At 45.5% G+C, this 26939-nt stretch overlaps 2 protein-coding genes across 3 annotated transcripts in view; both read right to left on the bottom strand.

Moving 5' to 3' along the window:
• Positions 1-11956, bottom strand: part of TMOD1 (tropomodulin 1) — a 35012-nt gene extending 23056 nt beyond the window's left edge. The window contains exon 1 of one of the 2 annotated variants that reach the window (XM_068422060.1): positions 11850-11956. The gene's annotated coding sequence lies outside the window, so the exon portion shown is untranslated. Of the gene's footprint in view, positions 1-11844 lie in introns of both variants that reach the window. The other variant, XM_068422061.1, reaches the window with a different exon arrangement.
• A 4131-nt stretch (positions 11957-16087) lies between these two features.
• TDRD7 (tudor domain containing 7) overlaps positions 16088-26939 on the bottom strand; it is a 53322-nt gene continuing 42470 nt past the window's right edge. Inside the window, exons 8-16 of the mRNA XM_068422654.1 lie at positions 25110-25221; positions 24033-24235; positions 23753-23887; positions 21983-22066; positions 21688-21822; positions 21233-21343; positions 19253-19743; positions 18788-18948; positions 16088-16543 (exon numbers count right to left, since the gene is read on the bottom strand). Coding sequence (XP_068278755.1) covers positions 16323-16543; positions 18788-18948; positions 19253-19743; positions 21233-21343; positions 21688-21822; positions 21983-22066; positions 23753-23887; positions 24033-24235; positions 25110-25221 — 1653 coding nt within the window. The 3' untranslated portion in view covers positions 16088-16322. The remainder of the gene's footprint in view (positions 16544-18787; positions 18949-19252; positions 19744-21232; positions 21344-21687; positions 21823-21982; positions 22067-23752; positions 23888-24032; positions 24236-25109; positions 25222-26939) is intronic.

Below are 26939 nucleotides of genomic sequence, written 5' to 3'. Positions count from 1 at the left end.
TGGCAATCTCCATGGGGACAACTACTCCCAGAGGCAGCCACAGCCCCTTCCCAGCAATCAGGGGCAGCCTGCAAGTGGCAGCTCGACTGGGACCAGAGCGCAGGCTCCGACGGGCTGACCTTGTCTCCTCTGGCCAGAAGGACGGAGGCTGTCAGCACCGAGAGGCGAAAGGCAGGACGGACCTCGGATGTCAGCGCGCCCAGGCAACGCTTTTGGAAAACGCTCCGGGTTTCAAAGCATCTTGCAGAGAGACGAAGCTGGGGCTGCATATAGCAAAAGTCCCTGAGGGCTGAGGCCAGGTGCAGAGCCCGCTGAAACACAGCTGAAATCCCCGCGGGGAGGATTTCGTTTGCTGCGTACCCCAAGCAGAGCTGCGGGGAGGGGGACAGTGCCCTCACAGCCTCGTCGGTGCAATGACGACAACTCGTGCAGCTCCCACGGAGAGCACATCAGGAGCATGAGCCGTGCCCGTGGCACCAGGACGTTTTGTACCGCTCCCCTGCCCACCCAACGAGCTGTGTGGGTTTAGCGTCGCATCCTCCAGCACAGCCTCCAGGACCAGGACGTCCACTGGCTTATCTCCACATCCCAGGCCCCTTCTACTCTATCTCGCTAATGAGTGCTGGGAGAAAAAGCAAACAGCCCGTCTGCTGTAAATGGCAAGAGGGCTCTGTGCTGCCAAAAATAAGAAAGCAGGTAAATTCTGCCTAAGCATCATTGTTTTCGTTGATACAACGTGCTGAAACACCCACTGCCACAAACAGCTCTCCCTGACACATGCTAGGGTTCAAGCATGGTTTAAAACAGGTCCCCCACACACCTGCGCTCCAAAGAAATAACAAGATCCTCCAGCACAACTGCAATATTATATTCAAATTTTAAATCCACACACTTCTGGATGTTCAGGAAAGAGTTAACCCTCATTCACCACAAATCTGCTCCATCAAGTCTATTCTCAATGCCTTCCTAAGTGGCAGCTTCGATTTCCTGCTATTTTTTATTAAACTTGCTAATATACTTTTTATTCAATCAACAAAGGCAACTTCACAACAAAACGTACATGTAATACACAGAAGCTGCACAGGACTGATGCTATTACAACTTTAAGTCCTCTAAAAATTGAAATTCATATCAGCTATCAAGATAGCAAGATATTAGGTCTCATTGTCCAAAGTATTCACCAGCCACATGAGAAGACAGCCCAAACACTGACACTTGGTAAGTCTGAGGAGCACACACGCTAGTATGCGTGAAGACCAATAAAAAGGTTCAAGGAGAAAAATGAAGTTGGATGGGAGATGAACATACACCATAGGTAATCTACAGGGAAGACTGTTCCTATCATGAATGTAGGAAAACAAAACAAAACAAAAAAGGCAACATTTGTGATTATGAGGGGGATGGAATAGTTTGTTTCTGAAGGGTCAGAAAGAACCACTGAACAAACAAATGGATGCTGTAGAACAAGTGAAAACGAAAAGCATCCTATACGACACTGGAAATAGTCCTTTCACTGCCCTGCACCAGTATGGCTCCCCTGCAGCACTGTGCCTTTTTTGGGGCACTGAAACATGACAGCAGCACCGACCTCCACGCCAGGAATCTGCAGAGACCTGGGGAACACGGCCCACATGGGACCACAGTGTCCCATCCCCGGCAGAGAGCAGGCACAGGGATGTGGTCATACTCCTCAGATTGGCGAGCAGGGGGGGGCAGGAGCAGGGCAGCAATGGGCTCAGGCTGCAACGGGCTGCTCGGGGAGGCTGCGGAGCAGCACAGGCATCGCCGCGTCAGAGGATCTGCAGGATCATGCCTCAATGCTCTGACAAGCCCAGGAAAAAGAACAAACGGGAAAGCAGAACCAGGTAAAGCGACAGAAACAGCAGCGAGCAAGACAAATTCCAAGAAAACACAAAAATGTCATAGAGAAAACACAGAGCCTGATTTCCCCTGCGTGCCGTGACGCTGCATGAGGGCAGTCCTGCTCGTGCGGAGAAGCCCAGCCTCTGACTGCACAACCTCCCATGCGCTCCACCACGCCGACAGCAGGAAGCTATGGAAAGCCCTTTTCTTTTCATACACACACGAGGAGAAAGAGCAACTAACCTCAGCGAAAGTAACAGGGCTTTTCGGTGATAAGTTCTGTTATCGGCCCAGGCCGAGCCCGATTTCAGAGTCCTGCGGCAGGCTGCAGCAGGCGGCTGTCGCTCCCACGGCCCCGGGGTCTGCAGCACGCCGCAGGTTTGGTGCATCCCCAGTCACCAGCCACGCCGAATCACCAGCAAAAGGCAGAGGATGGGAACTCTGTGTACCCTGCCCCGGCTGAAGAAATGAACATCCACACCGTCCCAGCAAACAACCCTCAAATCTACTGGGAAACTTTTTCAGTGCTTTGAAATAAGAATGCAGACCAAGGGCTTCGTTTCTGAGATAAGGAGGCAGCCAACAAGCATCACCAGCATAGATATTGATGGTTCTTGGAAAAACTGCCAAGTCTGAAGGCAGAAGGCTATTCAGGATGAAAGCTGGTTTTAAGCAGCACCAGAAGCAGGAGTTGACCTTCTGAGGAATAGCTTGGGTCAAGAACAGTTTCTATTTGACTCATGCAGGGTTTTGATTTATGAGATTTTTTAACAGCTGAAGTATAAACCTGAGTCAAAGTTCAGAGCTATTATTTTTGCAGTATAAAAATAACAATACACACCTCAAGTGACCATTTCCTATAAACTCAAGAGAAGTTAAGCACCTTCCGTGAATACATTTAGACCTCAGTGAATCACCCAGGTGTAAATCCAAGACGCACACTGTGCAGATGAGAGGAGCAAATCAGCTCCAGCTGGTTTCTTAAATGAAGACTGTATTTTTATGTGGCCTCTCAGACCTCTAATAAACCTTAAAGCCATTAGCCAACTTTAATGAAATCTCATACAGGACTCAAACCCTAATTCCTTGTCAAGCTGCCCATGCGTGCAAAGGGTCCATCAGCGCAGGTGTAACATGAAGCAAGGCCAGGCATCTCCTTCGGCTGACAGCCAGGGAATGAGGGAGAGAGCTGGGGCATTTGCAGGGAAGTCTAGAGGAAGGGGGTGTACCAGAAGCACTTGAAGAAGGGTGAGCTGTTACAAGTGGTAGAACTGGAGCAGACGCAGTGGGGATGTAGGGAGGAAGGACATCTATCCACCAAAAAGTGACTCTCTGCTGGTCCTGCAGCTCATGGGACAGCTTGCTAACCCTGGGCTTGCATCCCAGCATACTCAGGTGCTGGTGTGCAACAGCCTGACTCCACAGCCAGTTTCCAGAAGGGATCAACAAATTAGAGCCAGATCCAGTAACAACAGAGGGAAAGATGCGTATCAGCTCCTTCTGAGACCACATCTATAAACGTGAGTCTATGCAAATTTTGCAAAACCCAGTAGCAAAGCAGAGCAGAGCACAGGAGGAGCTGGATCCATCCCCAGTGTCATCACACAGCTTTACGCATCCAAAGTCTGGATCGCTGGGTGCCTCTTGTCACTAGTTACCCTGGTCACGAGAGAGGCAAATGCAGTGTGCTGGTACACGAATGCTCTCCTCCCAGCACACAGGTACAAACAGCACACATGGAGCCAGCAGTCCCTGCTCTGGCAGACGCAACCAGAGCCCAGCAGTGGCCTTGGAGATGACTGTGTGCCCCACATCTGCATTACAGGCAGTCAGATGTTTGCCCTGTTTCAAGTGAACATCATTCTCGCTAAATGTCGAGTCTTTGGCTTGGAGAAATGAAAGGAGGATAAATATCTAAAGCCAGTCCTTTTAAGGGAACCATCTCCTGCATGTTTTTGGTAGAATTTTTTTTAGGGTGATCTCATTTTCTCAGCCAGAGAGGAAAGCACCTTTTTAACAAGCCATAAACAGAGACCCAGGCTACAGTGTCAAGCACTGTTGATCTGCTTGGGCTCTGCATCACCACCTTGAATGTACAAGATATTGAAACATCTCGTTAAAGCTACAAGAGACTTCCTATAGACTCTGCAGTGGACTTGCAGTCCAAGCTGTGCTAGAAAGCATCTAGCCAGGAGGCCCACATCGGTGGGTATTCCCCTCCGCTTAGCACTGCTGAGGCTGCAGCTGGATGCTGCATCCAGTTTGATGCCCCCCAGTAGAAGACAACTCTTGGCAAGCTGAAGAGACTCCAGTGCAGGGCCATCAGGATGGGCAGGAGGCTGTGACACAGAAGATGCAAGCAGAAGTAGAGGGAACTGGACTTCTTCAGCCTGGAGAGGAGAAGGCTGCAGTGGGATCTAATCACAGTCAGTCATCCACTGCCTAAAGGGAAAGGATTTCCAGAGAAGGCAGAACCAGGCTTTCCTCAGAGGTGCACAGCAGAAGGACAGGGGGCAGTGGGAACAAGCTGTGGCAAGATAAATTCTAACTAACTGGACATCAGGGGAAAATTTCTTGCTGCAAGAGTGGTGCAGCCCTTGGACAGGGACCAGAGAGATGGTGGGATCTCCATCCTCGGATATCCGATGCTCAACTGGACAATGCCCTGGGCAACCTGATACAGCTCTGGGGCTAGGCCTGCTCAAAGGAGGGCACTGGGAACTTCCAGAGGTCCCTTCCCATCTAAACTTTCTATGACTTGGTCTCAGAAGAATGCGCAGGTCTGTCCAACTGTCCAGGTTGCTCCCCTGAATGCCAGGAGGTTACACAGGATGGGAACTGGGCTCCAAGCGGATCCTCTACATTTCACAAAAACTTTTTGTTTTCTGCACTCAATTTATTCAGCTGGAGCAAAGTCCTCACTGCTGTGATTCAAGTTTGAATTCTGGTTCTGGTTCAACACAAGGGGTTTAGCTGCCTTCCCCTGAAACGAACTGTTAAACCACCATGAGCTCAGACATGGTTGAAGGTCACCTTGGCTAAACCCCTTGCTTCTGCAGCATGAGAGTGAGCCACTCAGCCTCCAGGAGACCATCACAGCATCTTGCTTTGCAGTTTTCTCATGCTGAGAAGCCCTTGTGCAGCTTGCAGAGTAGCCAAGCATCATCTTGAACAATTCTCAGTAAAATAGAGCATACAAAGTAGTTGATGTCCCCAGCCCCTGCTCAGTGAGCAGTGCCCATCAGACATATCTTCATCCCTTAGCCTTCTCACAGCAGAGCTGGGCAGTGCCAGTACATTCATGTCCTGGATGAAAAGAGTGGACAAAGAAAAGAACAGGGGATACTCCAGACAGTGAGAAGCTCTGTCATGTCGGATGCAGAAAGCAGAGCTCAGCACACACCCTCACTGCTCCAAGGCAAGCCAGCCATCAACTAGAAAGACTGAGCCCCTGTCAGCCTCTCTGCAAGAGGCTCATGCCTAATAAAATCCAAACAGGAATCTGCTGTCCCTCCAGGAAACTCAGACTTCTCCAAGGAAGATCTGTATTTCCGCTGGTTTTATAAAAATCTCACAACCAGAAGCTGTTAACCCAAGACACACTGAGGTTCGTGTTCGCCTTAGTAAAATATTTGAAAAGAAACATCTGGAAGGAGGCATTTTGGATCTATCAAAGCATACTGTGACTTCTGCCTCTCTAAACAACATGCTGACCATGCAAAACACATAACACTATCTGAAGTTATCATCACCACCCAGAACCCTACAGCAATGAAGTTCAATACGCCATACACTTACTGATGATGCTGCTTCATTCCTATGGGGATCCTCATGCCAGACCTGACGTTCCCATCCTTGCACTTGACAGCTCCACAGCAAATGGCCTGTTGTCCGAGGTCACGCATGTACTAGGGAAAGCTCCCTGTGCTGAACCAAAGTAACCTCTCCCTTCATCCACTGGTGCTGAGGGAAGTCTTATGCTGGTTGCACTCTCCTAGACCTTCCTCTCTCCTTGCATGCCAGGAGGTGCAGCTCACCCAGATCCTAACCCAATACTCAGAAACTGCCTGTACCTCCTGGCCCTCCTCTCCTCAAGACTCCTGCAGCCTGCAAGCCACACAACTCAATACTGGTTCTTACCAAGTGGTCTTTCTTATCAGAGCCATCCAGCAAATAGCCTGGATGTTTGGCGACCAGGCAACACGTAACGGGGTCAAACTCTGCCAAAGCCCGAAGACAAACTATCCCAGCTGTATCTCACCCTTTGCTTATTTTTAAGGCACACACTTCACAGAAGCACAGATTCAACTAGGCTGGAAGAGACCCCTGGGATCATCGAGTCCAACCTCTGACCTAACACCACTGTGTCAACTAGACCATGGCACTAAGTGCCACATCCAGTCTTTTCTTAAACACCTCCAGGGATGGTGACTCCACCACCTCCCTGGGTAGCCCATTCCAATGCCTAATGACCCTTTCTGTGAAGAAATTTTTCCTAATGTCTAACCTGAACCTCCCCTGGCACAGCTTGAGGCTATGTCCTCTAGTCCTGTCACTAGTTGGCTGGGAGAAGAAGCTGACCCCCACCGCACTACAACCTCCTTTCAGGTAGTTGTAGAGAACGATAAGGTCTCAGCCTCAGCCTCCTTTTCTCCAGGCTAAACAATCCTAGTTCCCCCTAGCCGCTCTAGACCCTTCACCAGCTTTGTTGCCCTCCTCTGGACTCGCTCCAGCACCTCAACGTCTTTCTTGAAGGGAGGGGCTCAGAACTGGACACAGTACACGAGGTGCAGCCTCACCAGTGCCAAGTACAGGGGGACAATCACTTCCCTAGTCCTGCTGGCCACACTATCTGATAAAAGCCAGGATGCTGTTGGCCTTCTTGGCCACCTGGGCACACTGCTGGCTCATGTTTAGCCAGCTGTCGATCAGCACCCCCAGGTCTCTTTCCGCCGGGCCGCTTTCTAACCACTCTTCCCCCAGCCTGTAGCGCTGCATGGGGTTGTTGTGGCCAAAGTGTAAGACCCGGCACTTGTTCTTGTTGAACCTCACGCTGTTGGTCTTGGCCCATCTATCTAACCTCTCCAGATCCCTCTGTAGGTCTTCCTACCCTCCAGCAGATCGACACTCCCACCCAGCTTGGTGTCATCTGCAAATTTACTGAGGGTGCACTCAATCCCTACGTCTAGATCATCTATAAAGATATTGAACATCACCGGCCCCAGAACTGAGCCCTGGGGAACACCGCTAGTGACCAGACGCCAACTGGATGCAGTACCATTCAGCACCACTCTCTGGGCCCAGGCATCCAGCCAGTTCTTAACCCAGCGAAGAGTGCACTTGTTCAAGGCGTGGGCTGCCAGCTTATCCAGGAGAATGCTGTGGGAGACAGTATCAAAGGCTTTGCTGAAGTCCAAGTATACTACATGCACAGCCTTTCCCTCTTCCACTAGGTGGGTCACCTGGTCATAAAAAGAGATCAGGTTGGTCAGGCAGGACCTGCCTTTCCTAAACCCGTGCTGACTGGGCCTGATCCCCTGGTTGTCCTCTAGGTGCTGTGTAATCGCACTCAAGATGATCTGTTCCATGACCTTCCCCGGCACCGAGGTCAGGCTGACAGGCCTGTAGTTCCCAGGAGCCTCCTTCTGGCCCTTCTTGTGGATGGACATCACATTGGCCAGCCTCCAGTCACCTGGGACCTCCCCGGTTAGCCAGGACTGATAATAATGGAGAGCAGCTGACCAAGCTCTTCCACCAGCGCTCTCAGTACCCTTGGGTGGATACCGTCCGGTCCCGTACACTTGTGAGGGTCCAAGTGGCACAGCAAGTCGCTAACTACTTTCTCCTGAATTACAGGGGGTCTATTCTGCTCCATGTCTCTGTCTACTGGCTCAGCGGGGCAGTTGCCCTGAGGATAATCGGTCTTACTGTGAAAGACTGAGGCAAAAAAGGTGTTAAGCACCTCAGCCTTCTCCTCATCCCTGGTCACAATGTTCCCCCCCGCATCCAATAAGGAATGGAGATATTCCCTTGATCTCCTTTTGTCATTTATGTATTTACAAAAACACTTTTTATTATCTTTTACTGCAGTGGTCAGACTGAGTTCCAGTCGAGCTTTTGCCTTTCTAATTTTCCTTCTCCATGACCTAACCACATTCTTGTACTCTTCCTGAGTTGCCTGCCCCTTTTTCCAAAGATCATAAACCTTCTTTTTTCCCCTAAGTTCCTGCGAAAGCCCCCTGTTCAACCAAGCCAGAATTCTTCCCCCACGGCTCGTCTGTTGGCTCATGGGGATGGCCTGCTCCTGCGCCTTTAAGATTTCTTTCTTAAAGCATGTCCAGTTTTCCTGGACCCCTTTGTTATCAAGAACTATTTCCCATGAGACTCTCTGAACCAGTGTCCTAAATAGGCCGAAGTCCGCCCTCTGGAAGTCCAAGGTAGAGGTTTTGTTGACCCCCGTCCTTCTTTCCCCAAGAATCGAAAACTCCATCATTTCGTGGTTGGTATGCCCAAGACAGCCTCCAACCACCACATTTCCCACCAGACCTTCTCTGTTTGTAAACAGCAGGTCTAGCGGGGCACCTCCCCTGGTGGGCTCACTAACCAGTTATGCTAGGAAGTTATCTTCCACACACTCCAGGAACCTCCTAGACTGCCTCTTTTCCGCTGAGTTGAGTTTCCAGCAGACAGCCGGCAAATTAAAGTCTCCTATTAGAACAAGGGCTATCGATCGTGAAATATCAGCCAGCTGCTTGTAGAATAGCTCACCTGCCTCTTCATCCTGGTTGGGTGGTCTATAACAGACTCCCACCAGGATATCTGCCTTGCTGGCCTTCCCCCTGATTCTTACCCATAGGCACTCAACCTTACCATCACTATCCTTAAGCTCTATACAATCAAAACACCCCCTAATGTAAAGGGCCACCCCACCACCTCTCTTTCCTCTCCTGGCCCTTCTGAAAAGCTTGTAGCCATCCATTACAGCACTCCAGTCATGTGAGTCATCCCACCACGTTTCTGTGATGTAAACACCATTATGTGTTCTCCTATTTGGGGTGAGGTTCTCTCATGCACCTGGCATGTACTTAATTGCTTAATTACTAATCCCTATGAAAAGAGCGTGGGCACACTTGAGTCATTAAGTGACACCGTGCGCTAAGTTCCTGCTCTGTAACTTGTACCCTTCCACTTCCACCTTCCACTTAGAAACTTCACAGCTGGCACAATCTCCTCTGAAAAGGCATGCTGGGTTTCTTGCCTGAACTTCTGTTAGTCCTCAGATGGACTCCTGCTTCTCTGGCACGCTCGAGGTGCAGGGAGCAGCTGAACCTGATGGATGCCACATGAACACGGGAGCAGAAAGGCTCCTGTCTTGCACTGAGCAGTGCCTTGGACCCTTCGACAGCCCATGGCGATGTCCTGTAAAAGAGAAGCCCAGCCAGATTGCCCAGAGCAAAGCACAGCATGCCGTTAGTAACACACATATGTCTGCATATTCCTGATCCCACCCCACGGCCAGTGCGGTTGAAGCAGAGGATGTGAAACTGAAATGCACCATCAAGGTGCACCCAGTAAGCCCTGACAGGTTGATGCTTAATGAACAAAGGAGCAAAACGAGTGCTGTTCCAGCAGCAATGAGCACGTGGTGTATGCTGTGCACCAAACCCAAGTGAGACTTTTCACAGAGGTGGGACCCTCACACGGTCCTCCAATGCCTGAAGAAACAAAGATATCACCTCCAGCTGGGAGAGCTACTAAATGGCACAGTGCTGGAACAGGGCAGAGCTCTGGGGAGGCATCGCTGTAGCCTTCTTTCCGTGCTTCTCCCAGGGCGTCTGCTACTGGTTGCTGCCAGCTAGAGTATCCTGGGTTGGACAGACTTTGGTCCGACCCAGGATAGCCTCTAATACGTGTTTATCTCACTCACCATGAAGGAGTAGGAAGAACTCCCTCCCAGGAGGGTGATGCAGCTCTGGGACAGGGCACCAGGGAGGTGGGGTCTCCATCTTTGGGGGTTTCTAGACATAGGCCACATGAAGTCACAACCTCCTTGGTTGAGAAGAGATCTGCTGTGAGCTGGGGATGGACTAGAGAACCGCCAAGCCACCGGCAGTGCTGAGGTCCTGTGACAAAAACCATGTGGCCATCTAGCAACATGGAGCCATGGAACACAATTTTTATCTCCTGTTTCTTCCAAGAGTCTGGTAATTTTACAAAGTAAACACCTTTTGACTAGAAGTCCCTGCCTGGTATAAAGAAGTGAAGACAGATGACAGATTTGCTCATGATTTGCAAATGGGTGTCAACTACAGAGGAAAAAAACAGAAAGCAGATCCCAGCCTCCTCCCCTTGAGCTGTGCTGGGCTTTCACAAAAACTCCACAAGCCTGGAAAACAGTGAAGCAGCAAACAGGAAAGTAAAACAATTTATCTGCAAACATTACATTCAGTAGCACATCGCTCTGGGGGATGGAGTTACACATATAGCAACAGGGGACAGACCCTTCTTACAAAAGGATCATTCAGGATCTCTGGAAAAGATAAAACAAATTGGGTGAATGAAAGTAAAACATGGGCAAAGGAAATCAGTAATGAGCTAGACCAGGCTGTCTCCACATCTGTTTGACCTTCCCAAATACACCAAGCAGGAGGGGAGGCAGCAACATATTCTCAAAATTATGCAAAAACATATTATCTGGAGAAAAGCCAGCAGACCATCACAGCTGAGAAATGTGTGGAGAAAAGAACAAGACAAATCAGGCTGGAAAACAAAGAAATGCTGAGGGGGGGGGGGGGGGGGGGGGGTGGTGGGAGGAGCCCTGACAGGAGGAAAACAGCGACCTTGAAATGAGCAGCAGTGAGCATATGATGGAGCGTGCTTGTTGGAACCCGCAAACGCATGTACACTAGGGCTACAGGTACAGAGGCTGTCAACAGACAACAGTGCAGACCCTTCTACACCACTGCAAAAGGCATTCGGCCCTGGGCACCATGGTACCAGCAAGACAGTGCTTGGCTTTAATGCTGTCTCTGATGACAAGAGGAATTCATTCTACACTACTGCCTGAGCTAGCGGGTCACTCATGAGGGAGGGATTTTATATACACTTAAAAATAACCTCAGCCACATGGCTGAGCACCTTTCTGGCTCAAGGCCCAATACCCAAGGCACGACATAAAGCAACTAAGAGAGAGGACCTCTGCCTAGGGGTAAGGCAGCCAGCCCAGAAACGGGGCAATGGGCAATGGGTTCTGCCCAACAAATCATCCAGGACCATTTCAAAAGCAAAGCAGATACATGAGCACATCAGGACGGCACATGAGTGAAGGCAGAAGCTGCATCCAGCTGAGTGAAGGAAAATTATCGTTGAGATAGGCAACGCCTTTCAAGCAAGGCAGTGACCAACTCAAGCCGGACAAAGTATGGCCATGGAAAATACATCACAAAGACTCAGGGAATCTTCCCCCCGCCCCTGCTACTTTCTACTCTTCCCGTACAAAAGCAACGTGGCTTGCTACGGATCCACCCCTGGAGAACCATTTCCTAGCCGAGCTCCCAGGATTACAAACGCAACAGCAGTAAAGAAGAACCACCAGCGCCCCCCGCAACCCGCTGCCCCCCCGCCAGCACCTCCCGGCGCTGCCCCGCCGTCCCCGGGAGCGATCGCCGCGCTCTGCCGAGGACATGCGGAGCGCCGCCGGCTGCCGCCTGCCCCACGGCGGGGGACAGCCGCCCCGCAGCCCGGCGCAGGCTCCGATCCTCCGCGCACGGCCCCCGGCAGGCAGCAGGCAGGCAGGCAGGCGGCAGGCAGGCAGGCGGCAGGCAGGCAGGCAGGCAGGCAACAGGCAGGCTCCCCTGCGCGCTGCCGGGCGCACGCAGCGCGCAGGCGGCCGCTATTTCTGTCGAGCCGGTGCCGTCCGGTGCCGGCCAAATATTCTGCCCAGATAAGGGCCGGGCCGGGCCGGGCCCTCCGCCCGCTTACCGTACCCGCGAGCCGAGCCGAGCCGAGCCGAGCCCGGGCGGCGCGACCTGCCCGCGCCGTCTCCGCCGCTGCGAGGGGCGGGGGTCCGGCCCCAGCCCCGGCCCGGCCGTCACTCAGCGGGGGCCGGCCCCGTCGCCCCTCCCGGCCGGGAACTGCTGTGCCCGAGTCCCGGGTTTGGTCCGTCCTTACCCTCCGCCCGCAGCCGGGACGGCCAATCTGCAGCGTCCGTGCCCAGGGCACGGCGGGCGCTGCGGGGACGGCGGAGCTGCGCGGAGCAGCCAGGGCAGCGTTTGCTTCCCGAGGGTCTCTCCTGCCTTTAACGATTTAGGGAGGCTGCCGCCTGCCTTTCGCCCCGTGGCAGCTTCCTTCAGAGCTCCGAGCCAGGGGACCCAGGTCACCGCGAAGCCCCCCGAGGCAGCGGCTGGAAAACCTCTTTCCCCGGGAGCAGTGGTGCAGCCCTGGGACGGGGCAAGCAGGGGGTCTCCAGGCTCAGCCGCCCCAGGTCAGGGCCGCCCTGACCTCCGGCTGGGGGTGGTCCTGCTACCAGTGCTGCTGGGGTTCTGCGGCTGCAAGCCTGGCACTTCATTAAAGCTGCTTCACCACAAATGCCCTCTGTATAAATGCATCTACTAATTCCATGTCTTATTTTACTGCCTGACAATTTCTCCCGTGTATCCAGTGACAGCCACCTCCTAGAGCAGCTCCAAGTCTGCCATCAGCCCAGAGAGCTGCCTTCCAGCCTCGTGGTGTCAACAGTTTTAGTAACAACTGCCAAATCTCCTTTCCCCTGTCTCACCTTTGAGTCACCGTAAAGTCCCATGGATTTGTCCTATAATCTTTTTTAACAAATCTCCCACTACGTATCAGCCCCTAGTTCCTCCTTACCTCTGCTGTCTGGTCTCCACCAGCAGCCACAAGCCAAGAGTGGAGAGGGCCCCAGGTGTATCACAGGAGGGCAGTCCACCTGAACGCTTCTCCAGCCCCACACTTCCCAGGCCTCGCTGGGATAGGATAAACAGAAAAGAGGTGGTTTGAAAGTGCTTATTGTTCACAGCCTGGGGAAAGTAAGAGATGTGCTTTGTTTTTTTAATTATTACAGTGTCATCTGTTCTCCCTAGGTAATGAATGCTCATTTTCCACTTTATAAAATCCACAATGATCCACAAAACATGTCTAACAATGCTGCATTCCCTTTTCTGACTGGAAAGTTATCGTGGGTGGGGTCCCAAGAACTACATACTGCATCTCCACATCCCAAAGGAGGGTCAGCTGGGCTTCTGCAGACACATCCTACCTGTTTTGGGCATTTATAATGAAACTGGAGTTCTAGTGGATTTCCAGGCTTTCCCCCTCTCTTTAGAACATTGCCTAACACCTGACCTAAACTCACTTTTCTGCAGTTCAAGCCCTTATATGTGTCCTGTTTTCCCTACATATAAAAACAGATGCTTTATCAGTGAAAACTTTTGAAAGTCTTCTCCTCCTTAGCCTTCTCCTATCCAGACTAACTACAAATCCTTCTATTTAAGCCAGGTTTTCTAGACTTACTTTGTTCTTGCTTTCATCTGGATTCTCTGTAACTAATCCACATCTTTCTTGCAGGACAGTGCCCAGAACTGCGTGCAGGATTACTGTGGAGGCCTTTCTAATAGCAGTCAGAATGGAAAGATAGTGTGAAACAGTAACTCTACCACCTGCTCGATTCAGACACATGCCATGGAAGCACCCCTCGTGAGGTGTCACGCATTCATGAAAGCAGAGGAACCATTCACAACAAACCCCAAACACAGACTGCTGAAAAACTGAAGCTAAAAACCACGCAGCATTCTGTGTGAATTAACAACCTACACAGAGCAGGCCGGTCTAACGACTCCTAGGGACAGCAGACTAACTACTAATTACACTACTTCATGGATCAGGAACTTCAACAAATGCAGAGTGTTCAACATTTTGTACAGCCAACACCTTCTGCATGTTTTTCAAAGCCAGAGCACAAAATGTACTCAAATAGCACTAGCAGGTCAGTTAGCTAATGTTTCAGAGAATCTTACAGGCTGCTCAGTGGGATAAAAAAGTAACATTAAAAGGAGGTGTAAAATCATAGCTTGGCAACTGAATTCACAGACAGCATAAGAAGACAGTAGGTAAGTAACTGAGTAACAGCAGAATACCTGTAGCGTAATGGACTAGTAATGGAGCTACGTAAGACAGGGCTGGTACTGTATAGTGGGCATGAAGACAGGGAGACATCTCAATGCAGCCTCTGATACGGCCTGTGAACTGAAGACAGCATTGTGTTAATAACTTTGGGTTGGGTGTACACTCAACGCATGCATAAAATGATTCACCGCAAGGAGAGCGGTGCTCTTGGGTGTGCTGATCAGTTAGACTGCACCTTGTTTTACCAATACATAAAGCAGCCTATGTGAACTCCAGTAATGAGCTGTGCAAATGCATGACTGTATGAATATCGTCCTTGCTTCTGATCTGGGCTTTTTAGACTCTGGAACAGCCATTAACAACCAAAGAGAGGGTGAGGCATACTCCAGGAGCAGACAACAAGCTCAAAAAGCATCTTGAGTCTCTTGAACATCTGCCAGGCTCTTTCCCCTAATACTCCAAGTGCAGAGTCCCAAAGCCTGCGCCATCAGTTCACAGGTACAGAGCAACAACCAGCCAACAGCAGATCCCCAGGCCTCGCAGGATGCAAACACATCATGGGCATTTCTCACACAATCAGACAAACTTCAAAACAGTTCCAGCAAAACGCCCTATGCTATTACAATTATCAATTAAGAAGCCATCAAACTTTGCAAGATTGTGGATGAAGGTGGCATCTCCTCTTAAGACACAGAGGAAAACTCTGTCTTCAGGAGCTCAGGAAAGTGCTCGTCTCATTTTAATGACCCGCACCATTCAGATTTTCAGGCTCAGAAGCAGTCCTACACAGAAGGAAACTTTTGCATGAAGTTTATCCTGCAGCATTTCATCATCACATTGATTCTCTCATCCTGCATTCTTCACCTTCTCTGCAGTGGCAGCTGAGGGAGGGATTAATATGGAAAAATATTAGTATCTCAGGCATTAACATAACATAACTTCTCTCTCAACAAGTACACTTAAGAGTCTTACCTCAGCATACTTAAAAATGGACAGGACCATGTTAACTAGCAATTTGCATTAGCCCACTCTCTTCATAAGGGCTCTGCTATACCCTGTGTACAGTCCAGGCAGAGAGACACCACACTTCCAAGAGTACTCCTTGCTGCTTCACTCAGGCCTTCTCCAGAACGACACCAGAATTGTAAGAAGAGGGTGCAATTGTAAGTCTTACATGCTTAAACAGCTTGCTTCCTCAGAATATTTGCATGCATTTTCTTTCTCCCATCCTAATGTTATATATACACTGCACCTTTCCAAGTCATGGTTCCCTTTCTGTCCAGTCTCCTTTACCCATGCAGACAGCATGCTGCCAGAATTTCTTAGCCCAGCTCGTGTATTACTAGAAAGATTATAAAGCTATGCACAAGCAGAAAAATTCCTTCTGCTGGCATTAACTGTGTAAAGCTTCAATACTGTGCTTAACAATCTTAAGGAACTATGGCAAGCAGACTCAAATCTAGGCAGCAGACTAGGAAATACAATTGCGCCTACAGGTCCTCTAAATATTTCTAAGGCCAAAAATGGAGCAGGCTCTAAAGTAGGCCAAAAATACTGTGTTCAGAGGACTTCAAGCACTGATCCGCATGCTTATAGAATATTGCTTGCTCCTGTCTCCAGGGAACAGCAGTCCTTGAAAGTTTCTCAGAAGCATACATGAAAACGAGGTATCAAAGAGGGAAAGGAATGCCTTGAATTTAGCAACCATTCGGGAGGCAGTGGGGTGAGGCGGGGAGCGGAGAATTCAGAAAAGTGGTATCATGGCTAAAGAACAGCAAGGAGACTAGGAAGCACGCAAAGTGCATAGCCTTCTGGGAAAGTTAAGCCTCACAAATGCAGTGTCCTAAACAAGGCACTTTCAACTATTCAACTCTTATGAAGTTAAGGAAGGGGCAAACCCCCACCAATAATGACACTAAATTCAGACTGCTTCCATGTCTTCCAAGTAATAAAAATGCTAGTTAAAGGGAGGAGTATCCAGTAATGGCTCTGAGTAATGGCTATGAGATAAAAAGCCCCCCAGAATTAGGCAAAGATCACAAGAACAGAAGTCAACATTGTTTTATTGATAAATAACTCTAATATTTTCACCCAAACATTCTAGTATTACAGTGGTAAACAAAGTGCAAATTTTCAGAAAAGTCAACTGAAGTCAACAGAACCCAAACTTGTTAAACAAACCCTTTTCACAGAACACAGATTGTTCAATTTTATCCCCTTCATGTGTTCAAGGCCATGTAGTAGTTATATTTCTCTTCAAAGCCTGTTACTTATTTTATTGCTAAAGAATCTGAGCTGCTACATTTCAGAAGCGGCGATTAATCATCCTTTGAAAATTCCACAAGACTCTGAGACACGAAATCGTGAATCCATATATCAGTATCTGGAAGAGATGTGTCCACAAGAAAAGTCACTATTTTTCGATCCCAAGAGTAAGTGCTTTCATTAACTGCCTGTATCTGTGCCACCAAAGGTTTCTTCTCCACAAGATTCCGAAACACTATTGATGCCTCTTCTGACCACTGCTGGCTTTTCACTCCTAGGACAAATGTAAAGCAAAACAGAAGGTCGTTTACAGACTAGACCAATCTGATGATTAAGTTTATAAAGAAGGGAGAGGAGTTTAAACACTTGAGAAAACAGCTGTTCAAATGCTAGTGAATGCAGCTTAACTCTAGAAAAGAAACACAAGCTCACACATCTCCCACACAAACAAGCTTAATTATTACAGAGATTAGGACATTTATTTTTTTCTTGAAGTCTAAAGATATGGACAAGTTTGCAGAAGTGAAAGGCAAATGCACTGACTCACCAAATAATTAGAAATATATCACCTGCCATGCATGATCAAGGCATATTAGGAAACATGACAAAAAGGAAACTCAAGATCCTTTCAAAACAAACTATTTCTTTGTCTTCTGCCTGAGGTTGCTGAAATTATTTGTCCTGTCAGCCTTGCTTTAGATTAGGTTTTCTTCATCTCAAAGCAGCATCAGCTACTAAAACATCTGCCAAACCTTCAAGTCCCAAACTAGATCTGCAGAGCACAGAAATGAAGAGAAATGCTGCCTAAATGCCTCAACTGCTGCTGGTTATTTTTGAGAGCAGCATCCACAAAGTCAAGTCTGCTCAGGGAGGTAATGCTAGAACAGGTTTTTGAATATGGCTGTAATCCACCAAGAAAGAAGTGGCTCCTGCAGACTTGGAGTTGAGTCTCCCCAGACCACTGCTGGTGTACAGCATCTAGACACAAGGAGCTCAAATATCGTGCATGAATACCCAAAGAACAACTTATGGACAAAAGAAGCGAAACAGCAAAGTGACAACACTTTGCTTTTACTATGAGCAGTAGCATGCTGCTGATAGGACAGGACAACACAGGAACACAGCTCCTTGCAAGTTACAGAAGGAATGAGAAGTCAACAGTTCATCAACAGTTAAGAAAGGGTAATTAATGCTAAGAAAGGCTGGTAGGGAAGCACATGGAATTTTACATGGAATTAGACCAAAGACTGAGAGGTAGCAGACATGAAAAAAAGAGAGAAAAAAGTGGAAGAATAACAAGACAATAGTTACCAGTCTTCTGGGCTTAGCTGGTCTGTTTTGACAATACGAAGCAGCTCAGAGGCCAGCTTAACTAGCTACTTGGGATTCTGTGAAGCAGGAAAATTGGATGACTTGCAGGCTTGCTCCACTGGATCCTGTACTACTCCAGTGGATAGACCCAGCTAGAAATCAGCTTCATTTCAGCACTGCACTCTTAGGACCCCAGCCTATCAGTAACACATCCATCGTCACTAGTTTAAAGCAACCCCCAAGGTCACACTGAGGCTTTGCAGGAAAGCAGATCCACAGAAGGCAACCAAGGATCAGAGCACCAACGCTGTGGTCTGTCATTTCAAACAAGCATATTCTGTAACTGAAGACTAGACTAGTGCTGACCAAACAGCAGCAGAAAGCACCAACTGAATAAGAGACACATACATCTGAAAGCAATGCAGAAATGCAAGAAAAATTTGGAAAAGGAAAGAAAAGACAGCAAGGAGAGATCAAGTTTTATTTTTTTAATGCTATCAGATGTATGCACGCTTTTTATGCCCCATATTCTCAAGGAAATTAATCTTACTTAAGTCTGTTGAAAGCCCCCACCCCACTTAACGGAGTTTTTTTGTTTGTTTGTTTGAGAACACCCATATATTCCAGGCAACTTTGGATTCCAAATATGCACTGGAAAACGGTAAATTACAAGAGGGGCAAGATCTATAACAAAAACTTCTCCAGAAACTCAGCATGTAGTTCCTAACTTTATGTAGATTAGGATAATCAGAACATAAGTTCTTATCAACAGATATATCATAACTTTCACACTTCATAATGGGTTATGTTTAAGGATCCAAAAACCATTTAGTTTTGATTTTCCTGTGGCCTTTCCATATTAGACATCACACACGTTAAATGATAAATATTTACGACAATGAAAAGCAGCTGCCGGGAAAGTTCAAGCAATCTTCAGTTTTATACATGGTAACTAAAAGTGCTGCATTAAAATAAACAAACAAATAATAAAACACAACCATCACCACCTATGTCAAGAAGAAAAACAGTGCTACTTTGATGACATAAACATGCATGCATTAAGCATGTTTTTGCAAGCAGGTACATGCTTACTTTAGCAAAAAAACAATTACATCACTAGCCTTTGGCTTTGTCCACTTTACATTTCTGTTCATTTGGTATCCCCACTGATGTAAGACAAAAAAAATGTTAAATGCTTGCTACCTACCTGCAAGCTGAGCTGTTATAGCTTGGAAAGGTAGTTTTCTAAATGAATCCACGAGTGGCTGTACTTTCTCTATGCTGACAAACTCATGTTTACCATAGTCCAGCTCATATACTGACAAAAACCCATTTCTAAGAATTCCTTTTATTATGACCCTGTACCACCTAAAAAGGGAGAGAACAAGAACAGACAGTTTGAAGTCGTATTCACACACTGTCAAGGCATCACAAAAATAATACACGACCAAAAGATCCTAACCAACATGTCTCAGACTTCCCAGATCTGGTATTACCTGAAGAGATGTCAACTCTTCCAACTACAACCTGGAAGCGTGAAGAGACTGCAACCTCATTTAATCCCTTAATCTCTCAAATATCGTTGGACATCTGCCACCTTGTTAACGATGCAAACAAAGCAGAACTAGGCTTGCCTTCAAACATTTTGTTTTTAATTTAAGTATCTACTTACTGATTTTCAATTTTAGCTGCATACAGCTTGTTTTTTTCAATGTTCACAGGTTTCTCTTCTGCCCTACTGTAGTACAAGATCATTTCTTCCATTAGGGCTTCCAGATTATGTAGCTCTTTCCAAGGCTGGACAATAAAGTGACCTGGATGGCAGGCCACTGAGACATAGACATCCATGAGCTCACCAGTCTTTGACAAGGGCAGAGGTGGAGGCATATCAGTGGTAGACACGGCACTGCTGGGTTCTCTGGCTGAATCAGAGAAACTCTTCTCTAGCCTTCCACTAGTTAACCGTAGAGCTGAAACAGCGTCACTTGTCACTTTTGTGGAGCTAGTCCCACCGTGTGTAACACTCAAGAAAACATCTTTCTGATGCTTCCACAAGTCTGCATTTTTGATCTGTCGATTGATGCTACGATCTATGTCTGGGAAATTCTCTGGAGCAAACAAGTAAACATGTGCAATTCCCTTTGAACCATCGTGTTTAACCACCTTGGAAAACAAAATACAGTTTAACTTCCAGTTAGTAACTATTAAATGCACATCTGATTTTGTACAGAAGACTAAAGCCTTTTAACAGAAAAGCAGCAACAGTTCATTGCATCCTATACGCACGGAAATATTTTCAAGGTTCTCTCAAATATGTTATTGAAGTTGTTGGATAGCAAGCAACTCACAGAAGCTAAAAAGAGCATTTGCAGCTATTCCACTAATGTAAAGCAAACACAAAGCTTCAATTGAGTTTTGTTCTGCCCAACAGGTTCAATCTCAGTACTGCATGTACAAGTCTAGTTTTCAGGAGAACAGTAGCCAGTGTCCATACAGATCTAAACAGTAACGCTATTAAATATTAACACTTCATCCTTCAAAATTCTCTTGCTGTCATTATGGGAGATGAAGCCTAGTAAATTAAGGATGGGAAAAAAATAAAGATGAAAAATGCTTCCAGGTTTGTATCATGCATAACTTTCAAGCACCAACATAAAAATATTTCCTATTTAACATCAGATATGCCAGCATTATTGATAGTAAAGAACTGAAATTTTAATTTGACAAAGGATATAACATTTCTTTACAGATTGTTCTTTTGATTTTCCTAGCCAGGAATAAAGATTTTCCACAATTAAAACATACATCTGTTGTCTACTATTTAATAAAGCAAAAATTAGTATCAAACTCAAGCTGTCTTGGAAGAGGATGTTTAGAAAAGCCAAATGCAGCAGTCTCAAGTCCCAGACTAGAGGAGTACATTTTAGCTATACAGTCTCCAGCGTTAAAGCAAGCAAAAAGGGAAAGCTCCAAAACACTTTTTCAAAGTGCTGTGACAGTATCTGGAATCAGATTTTTAAGAGGAAATTAGCTTTGTTCAGTCTGTAGCTAGTAACAGATTTCCTTCAGAAGAGTGTTTTCAGTTAATTAAACTGGCCAAGATACATTGCAAGCAGAAATAATTTTATCTCCTACATAACAGAAATTCTAAGTATACAATAGCATATACTAAATCACACTGGATTAGACAAAGAAAACAAAAAATAAAGCTGCTTTCCAAGACAAGAAGGAGAAAAAGCTATGCTCACAAGAGGCACAAAAATAATTTAAGATTAACTCAACAGTTGTATCTTTTTATGTGGTGAAACATGAACAACTGTGTGTCTCTCTTACCAGTTGGTAAAATAACTCTAGCTGCATATTTGGACTGGGATAGCAAAATGTGAAAGGCTAAAGTGAAAGCTGCTAAATTCGTCAGGGGAAAGGAGAAGCTTCTAACAGGCTCAAGCAACTAAGCTTTATGCCAAATGTCCTGGAAAAGGATCCTAAGAAAAGGATTTTGCATAGAATTTATGTCCAAGAGTGGCTACAAACTTTTAAACTTCTATAACAAAACTCAATTTGATGCGTGGTTAAGCTTCTAGAGTTTTTCTTTCAATGCTTTTTCCACATGCCTTGGATTTCAAGTCACATAGGCATCTTGACTATTTACCTTCATGCTAAATTCAGGACAGTTCATTACAGTGTCTCTCAGCCACAATACCGCATCTGGAGTCCACATGCCAGTGTTAGGAGGCAGATCGGCTAGGCAGCATTTTATAGCCTAAGAACAGAATTAAGTATACAAGGTATAATTTAGTAATACAGAAACTAGTCCACAAGTTCCTATTTACAGAAGCTTCATTAATACTGACAGATTCAATAATGTACGACAAACAGAAAAAGCCAGAGGAACATGCAAAACTACTACCATTACACATACACAACATCCTGTCAATACATAGGACTACATCATGATTTATTTGAGGCATAGATCCACAATGAAATACACTCCAATGCTGAATGCTATTAAACAATACAAAATTTCATTACATAAGCCTAGAAGCAGCAGCACTACAAACACTGCTAAGAGATCTAGCATAGGTTAGCTTTAACATGTCTTTATACCTGCGGAGGTATTGCAATTACTTCTCTCAGGAACTGTGGTGGAATTTCTCTAAGCTCTGATACTTTTACAGCTGCAACTGTTCCAGTATCCATGAACTGCACATCAAGTGCCCGTCTAGTGTGAATAATTCTTATCTGGAGGAAGAAAGCAAGAGCATCACTTTGAGGTTAAAAACACATCACTGACACATACACTATAACAAGTTTCACAGAAACTAAGGATTCAGATTTAGCTGAACAAAGAAGAGCCATTTCTATTTGGGAAAACTGTAGCTGTTCTTTGAATACTTCTTACCTCTACACGTGCCCATTTTCCCTTGGAAGGAAACAAGCAGATTTTGCCACAGAAAGGTAGTGATACATTAAGTTCAGATGTTGGCTGCAAATATAAAAACAGAAGTTAAAAAGCATGGAGCTATTACTAACTGGCACTCAACTAACCATTTCAAAAGCCACACATGGAATTAACAGTTCCGAGAAGCAAAAACTCTGTTTCACACATAAAGTCTCTTTCCAGCCTCAGAAGCATTTCTTATCACGTTGTTTTAAGCTTCCTCAATTGGTAAAGCTTTAATTCCAAGCTGTGTACCTTACAGGGAAGCAGAGAGAATATAAAGTGCCAGGGGAAAAAAGCCACATTTGGAAACACAGAATATGAAATCACTGACCATCACTTCAATGTTCTGAAAATCAAGAGCATTTTAGAGCTGTGACAGACAACTGAGGAAGTTCCTACCTTATTTTCTAGAACATATCATTTGTTGAGATATTTAACAAATCAAATTTACTACTGACTCAAATGGAAGTCTCATGGGGGTGACATTCGCCACGATGATCCTAAACAACATAATAAGACAATGGCTACACTATAAGAAGCATGAAGAAACTCCATTGGAAGACCCATCAGCATCTTAGTTTGTTTAAATTCTCAGGCAAAATAAAACCCCTCAAGATAAGCTGCAAAGTCAAGATTGCTTCTTTTACCCCCATATACAGATTTATATTAAAAGATACTGAATGGCAAGGGCTCTCTTTCATAGCAACAAGAACCTAACACACACTCTGTCCAGAAAACCCGAACTTCTGCAATACCTGTCTGGCTGCCTTTGTGTTGCTAAACCTTTCAGGGTTCCAAATGCTTTCCTTCTGTGTTTAGCTTGCTTGAAACTGAACCTTGATAACTGAGACATGTTCAATATAAAGTATTTCCAGATGGTGTGTGTTCCACCACAGGTCTAAAGCTCAACTTCTACACCTAAAAACACCTTGACAGAGTAGTTTCACAAGCAGCAGTTCTAACAGGACCTTCAAGGATCTACATTTCATGGTTTGATTCTCTAAGGCTCTGGTGAACATTGAACAAATTAGATTCTCTTAAGATTTCTTCTCTTTTGTATGAATTCTCTTGAGTCTAGTAAGAGTTGTTGCATGTGTCTGTAAACGGCCGGTGGAACGTCAGACTTCTCTGCCACATGCCTATTTTAAAGCAACTTAAGATTTTTGCAAATGCCTCCTATACATCACTTATAGTTGAAATTAGCCACAACATCCAAAAGCTAAGCATACAAGGACAAGATATGTAGCAGATCAGATCAAAGCCATGGAATCTCCAAGGAAGCCAGGCTAGAAAGAACAAACCTTGGTTACACTGCTTTTATTGTCACTTTACACTGTGTGCTGTGGGCCAAGCTGTTTACGCACCTCAACTCCACCATGTAAGTAAAACTTCCACAAAAAAAATATGGCAGTATCTCCACAGGCTTTATACCTATCTGATGCAATTTCCATTGGAAGCTTCCCATTATAAGCCATATTGTTACTGTTCTAATTATTCACGGAAAGTCATAAGTAGTTACCAAAACCTTAGAGACACCTTGTGAACAAGAAAGTATCAAAAGACACTTTTCACGCTGAAGGATGCACCCCAAAAAACTAGGAAGAGAATTTATAGCCTTTTTGAACAGTCTGTGGCTACCTCAGAAACTTGAACTTAAGTGCAAGCAAAATGATTGGTACACTCTGAAGAAAGGCTACAGGACTTCACTTCTCTCAGCATAGAATTTACCTTGTAATGGAAGTAGTCTTCTATTTTCTGCAAGATTTCACAAAGTCTGGACAAGCCTTTAGATGGCACTTGGCAATACAGGCTTCCATCAGAGAAAACACTGGTTACTCTGACATTTGTATACAGAGCATCTACCTGCAACGGTTAAGATTTTGACAGGAAAAGGGGAAAAAAACACACGCATAAACTTAGCAAATTTCTGAGTACTGTTTTTAGTCCATCCAAGACCTTAGCAGTCAATGAGTCTTAATGAATTAAGAAGGAAACAGGAAAATGGTACCTGTAGGTGCAGTTCAAGGGACTTGTCATACAATGCCTTCAGACAAGTAGCATTGATGTTGATATCGTCTTCTCCGGAAGTGTCATATAGAACAAGAAGAGGAATGTCACTCTTTTCCAGGATTTCCACAGCAAGTATCTTGGAGCATGTCTGCGATTCCACAGTCTTTACTAGGACAGGATCATCACAGAAGATTTCCAGTCCTGTAAGACACACCATATTTTTTATGTATCACTGCATTCAAAAGGAAAAATAATAATCAGGTCTGTGCTTGCAACAGGAATCTTTCCAAGAATCAGGATGTAGTGGAAAGTTGTACTGCACGTCTACTTGCATTCTGCTTAATTTCCACCTTTTTAACCACAGAAAGCCATCTTCGGGGCTGAAGGGGGCAAGAAAAGATTCTCTTCAGAAAGAGTCGAGGCAAATGTGTAGAGAAAAAAGGAATGTATCCAAGTATTAAAAGAACAAACTAATTAAAAAAAGCTCATTCATAACAATTTTATATATTAAAAATAAAATATTTTTTAAAAGTTAGAAATGCCTATCAGTTTTAGGAAGGTAAATAATTTCCAGCAGAATCTAGGAAGTCTGCAATTGTTCAAGTACTGAACGGGCATGGATCACTTTAAAATAAATAAATAGGATCATATTTAGGAATATTGCTCAACCTGGCCACAACAGATGTGCCTCGCTGGTGGAAAAAGGAGTTGTGCTAGTACATTGCTTCACACAACAACAAGCGTTTCCTTGTATTTCTTTAGGCTCGCATATATTGAAGGGACAAAGACATCCAAGCTAAGTGCATAGATGTCTAATCTAGAGCTAAGATCTCTTACAGAGATACTGGATATCAAGGTCTTCTGATATCAAGGTTTCTTTATAAAACTCCCCTTCACATCCTTCCTTCCTTCTTTTCCTTGTTTCCATGCCCACCTGTGTCTGCTTAGACTAGCAGTCTTGGATAAAATCTAACATACACAGAGTTACTACAAGCAAGGATCAAAACTCCCAGACTGAGACACTTCATAAATTGTGCAACAGCAAACTGTATAGTCAACACTGGCTTTCTCTTACCTGCCAGTTTACATTTTGCAGCTTGAAATGGAAGCGAATGAAACTGTTTCTGTAGCTTGTACACACTGTTGCTTTCAACAAACTCACTGAAGCCATGATCAACATAACATACCTGATAATGGAAAAAGGAATAAAAGCATAAGATGATGAATGTCACTGTAAATATGTTTCCCTGAGTCCAGGCAAAATGTATCCAGTTACCACATTCTCTGTGCAGCCACGGACAAATCACTTTTCACTAATTTAGTACTATATAATGCCATTAATCTCATGTTTATTTCACTGCTTGAATGTTAAGAGTTTTCAGGGAAGATTTTTTTCTTCTCAAGATCTCTGTAAAACCATCCTCTCCAACTCTTCCACAGAATCTCAACTCTTAATAGAATCAATGCTGGAAGGACTCAGCACACACCACCTCATACCACATGAAGAAAGGTAATAAAGCAGCAATTTTTATTTGTGAAGTTTTGAAAGTGTTGAAAAGTCAAATACCACTTAACTGTCATTCTATGTTTTGCCTTTTGTTTTTACAGCATTAAGAGAATAATTTTGATTTATGCTTATAGTAACTTTGATACAAATACTACAGTCAGTGCAGGAAACCAGTAGGGAAACTGCTGACTGGCAGCAAATAATTGCAGCTGAAGTGAGAGAAAGGCGGCTTTGACAGGGCTTTTTACAACTTTTTTCTGAACTCTATCATGCAAAATGTCTGCACGCCACACATTGAAAAGGGAGTCTGAACATTGTGTCAGAGGATAATCAGCAAATGCTGTAATAAAACAGTAGCCGCCTTTTCGCTGATAGCTCTAGCTAGAGAAAAATTAGAGGCAAGCTTGCTACCAATGTCCTTGCCTCTTCTCAAAACCCAACAATCTTTCACAAAACTGAATTTTGACACACTGCTCCAAGTTCCAGCTGAAGGGTATCCCACTAACTTTCAGAAAAACTTAAGTTCTAATCCATGTGCTATTTAAATATTTATGAAATGGATGAACTTTAGAAGTATGTTAAGCAAACCAGGGTAAAAAGTCACCTAAACTGGGGGAAAAAACAAAAAATAAAAAGGTGTCATTAGTTTTTGACTAGGGAAGAAATAACTGAGAAGTTTGAAACTTTTTTTACAGTTCTATCATATGTTCTAGTTTCATTGCAGATAGCAAGAAGAGTCTGCTTGGCCCAGGAAAAGTTTAAAACAGGAGTTAAATAATCTCAAGGGGGTTTAAGTAAAATGCATAATACATATAACTCCCAGAATACCAGATCTGCCTGGAAGGGAATACAACACAGAATCACAGAATCACAGAATGTTAGGGATTGGAAGGGACCTTGAAAGATCATCTAGTCCTATCCCCCTACCGGAGCAGGATTGCCTAGACCATATCACACAGGAACGCGTCCAGGCGGGTTTTGAATGTCTCCAGAGAAGGAGACTCCACAACCTCTCTGGGCAGCCTGTTCCAGTGTTCGGTCACCCTCACCGTAAAGAAGTTTTTCCTCATATTTATGTGGAACCTCCTGTGTTCCAGCTTGCACCCATTGCCCCTTGTCCTGTCAAGGGATGTCACTGAGAAGAGCCTGGCTCCATCCTCATGACACTTGCCCTTTACATATTTATAAACATTAATGAGGTCACCCCTCAGTCTCCTCTTCTCTAAGCTAAAGAGACCCAGCTCCCTCAGCCTCTCCTCATAAGGGAGATGTTCCACTCCCTTAATCATCTTCGTGGCTCTGCGCTGGACTCTCTCTAGCAGTTCCCTGTCCTTCTTGAACTGAGGGGCCCAGAAATGGACACAATACTCCAGATGCGGCCTCACCAGGGCAGAGTAG

The sequence above is a fragment of the Nyctibius grandis genome, chromosome Z (genome assembly GCF_013368605.1).
Source record: "Nyctibius grandis isolate bNycGra1 chromosome Z, bNycGra1.pri, whole genome shotgun sequence".
NCBI classification, from domain to species: Eukaryota; Metazoa; Chordata; class Aves; order Nyctibiiformes; family Nyctibiidae; genus Nyctibius; species Nyctibius grandis.
Note: the sequence above shows the minus strand (reverse complement) of the source record. Positions and strands in the feature narration are given on the sequence as shown.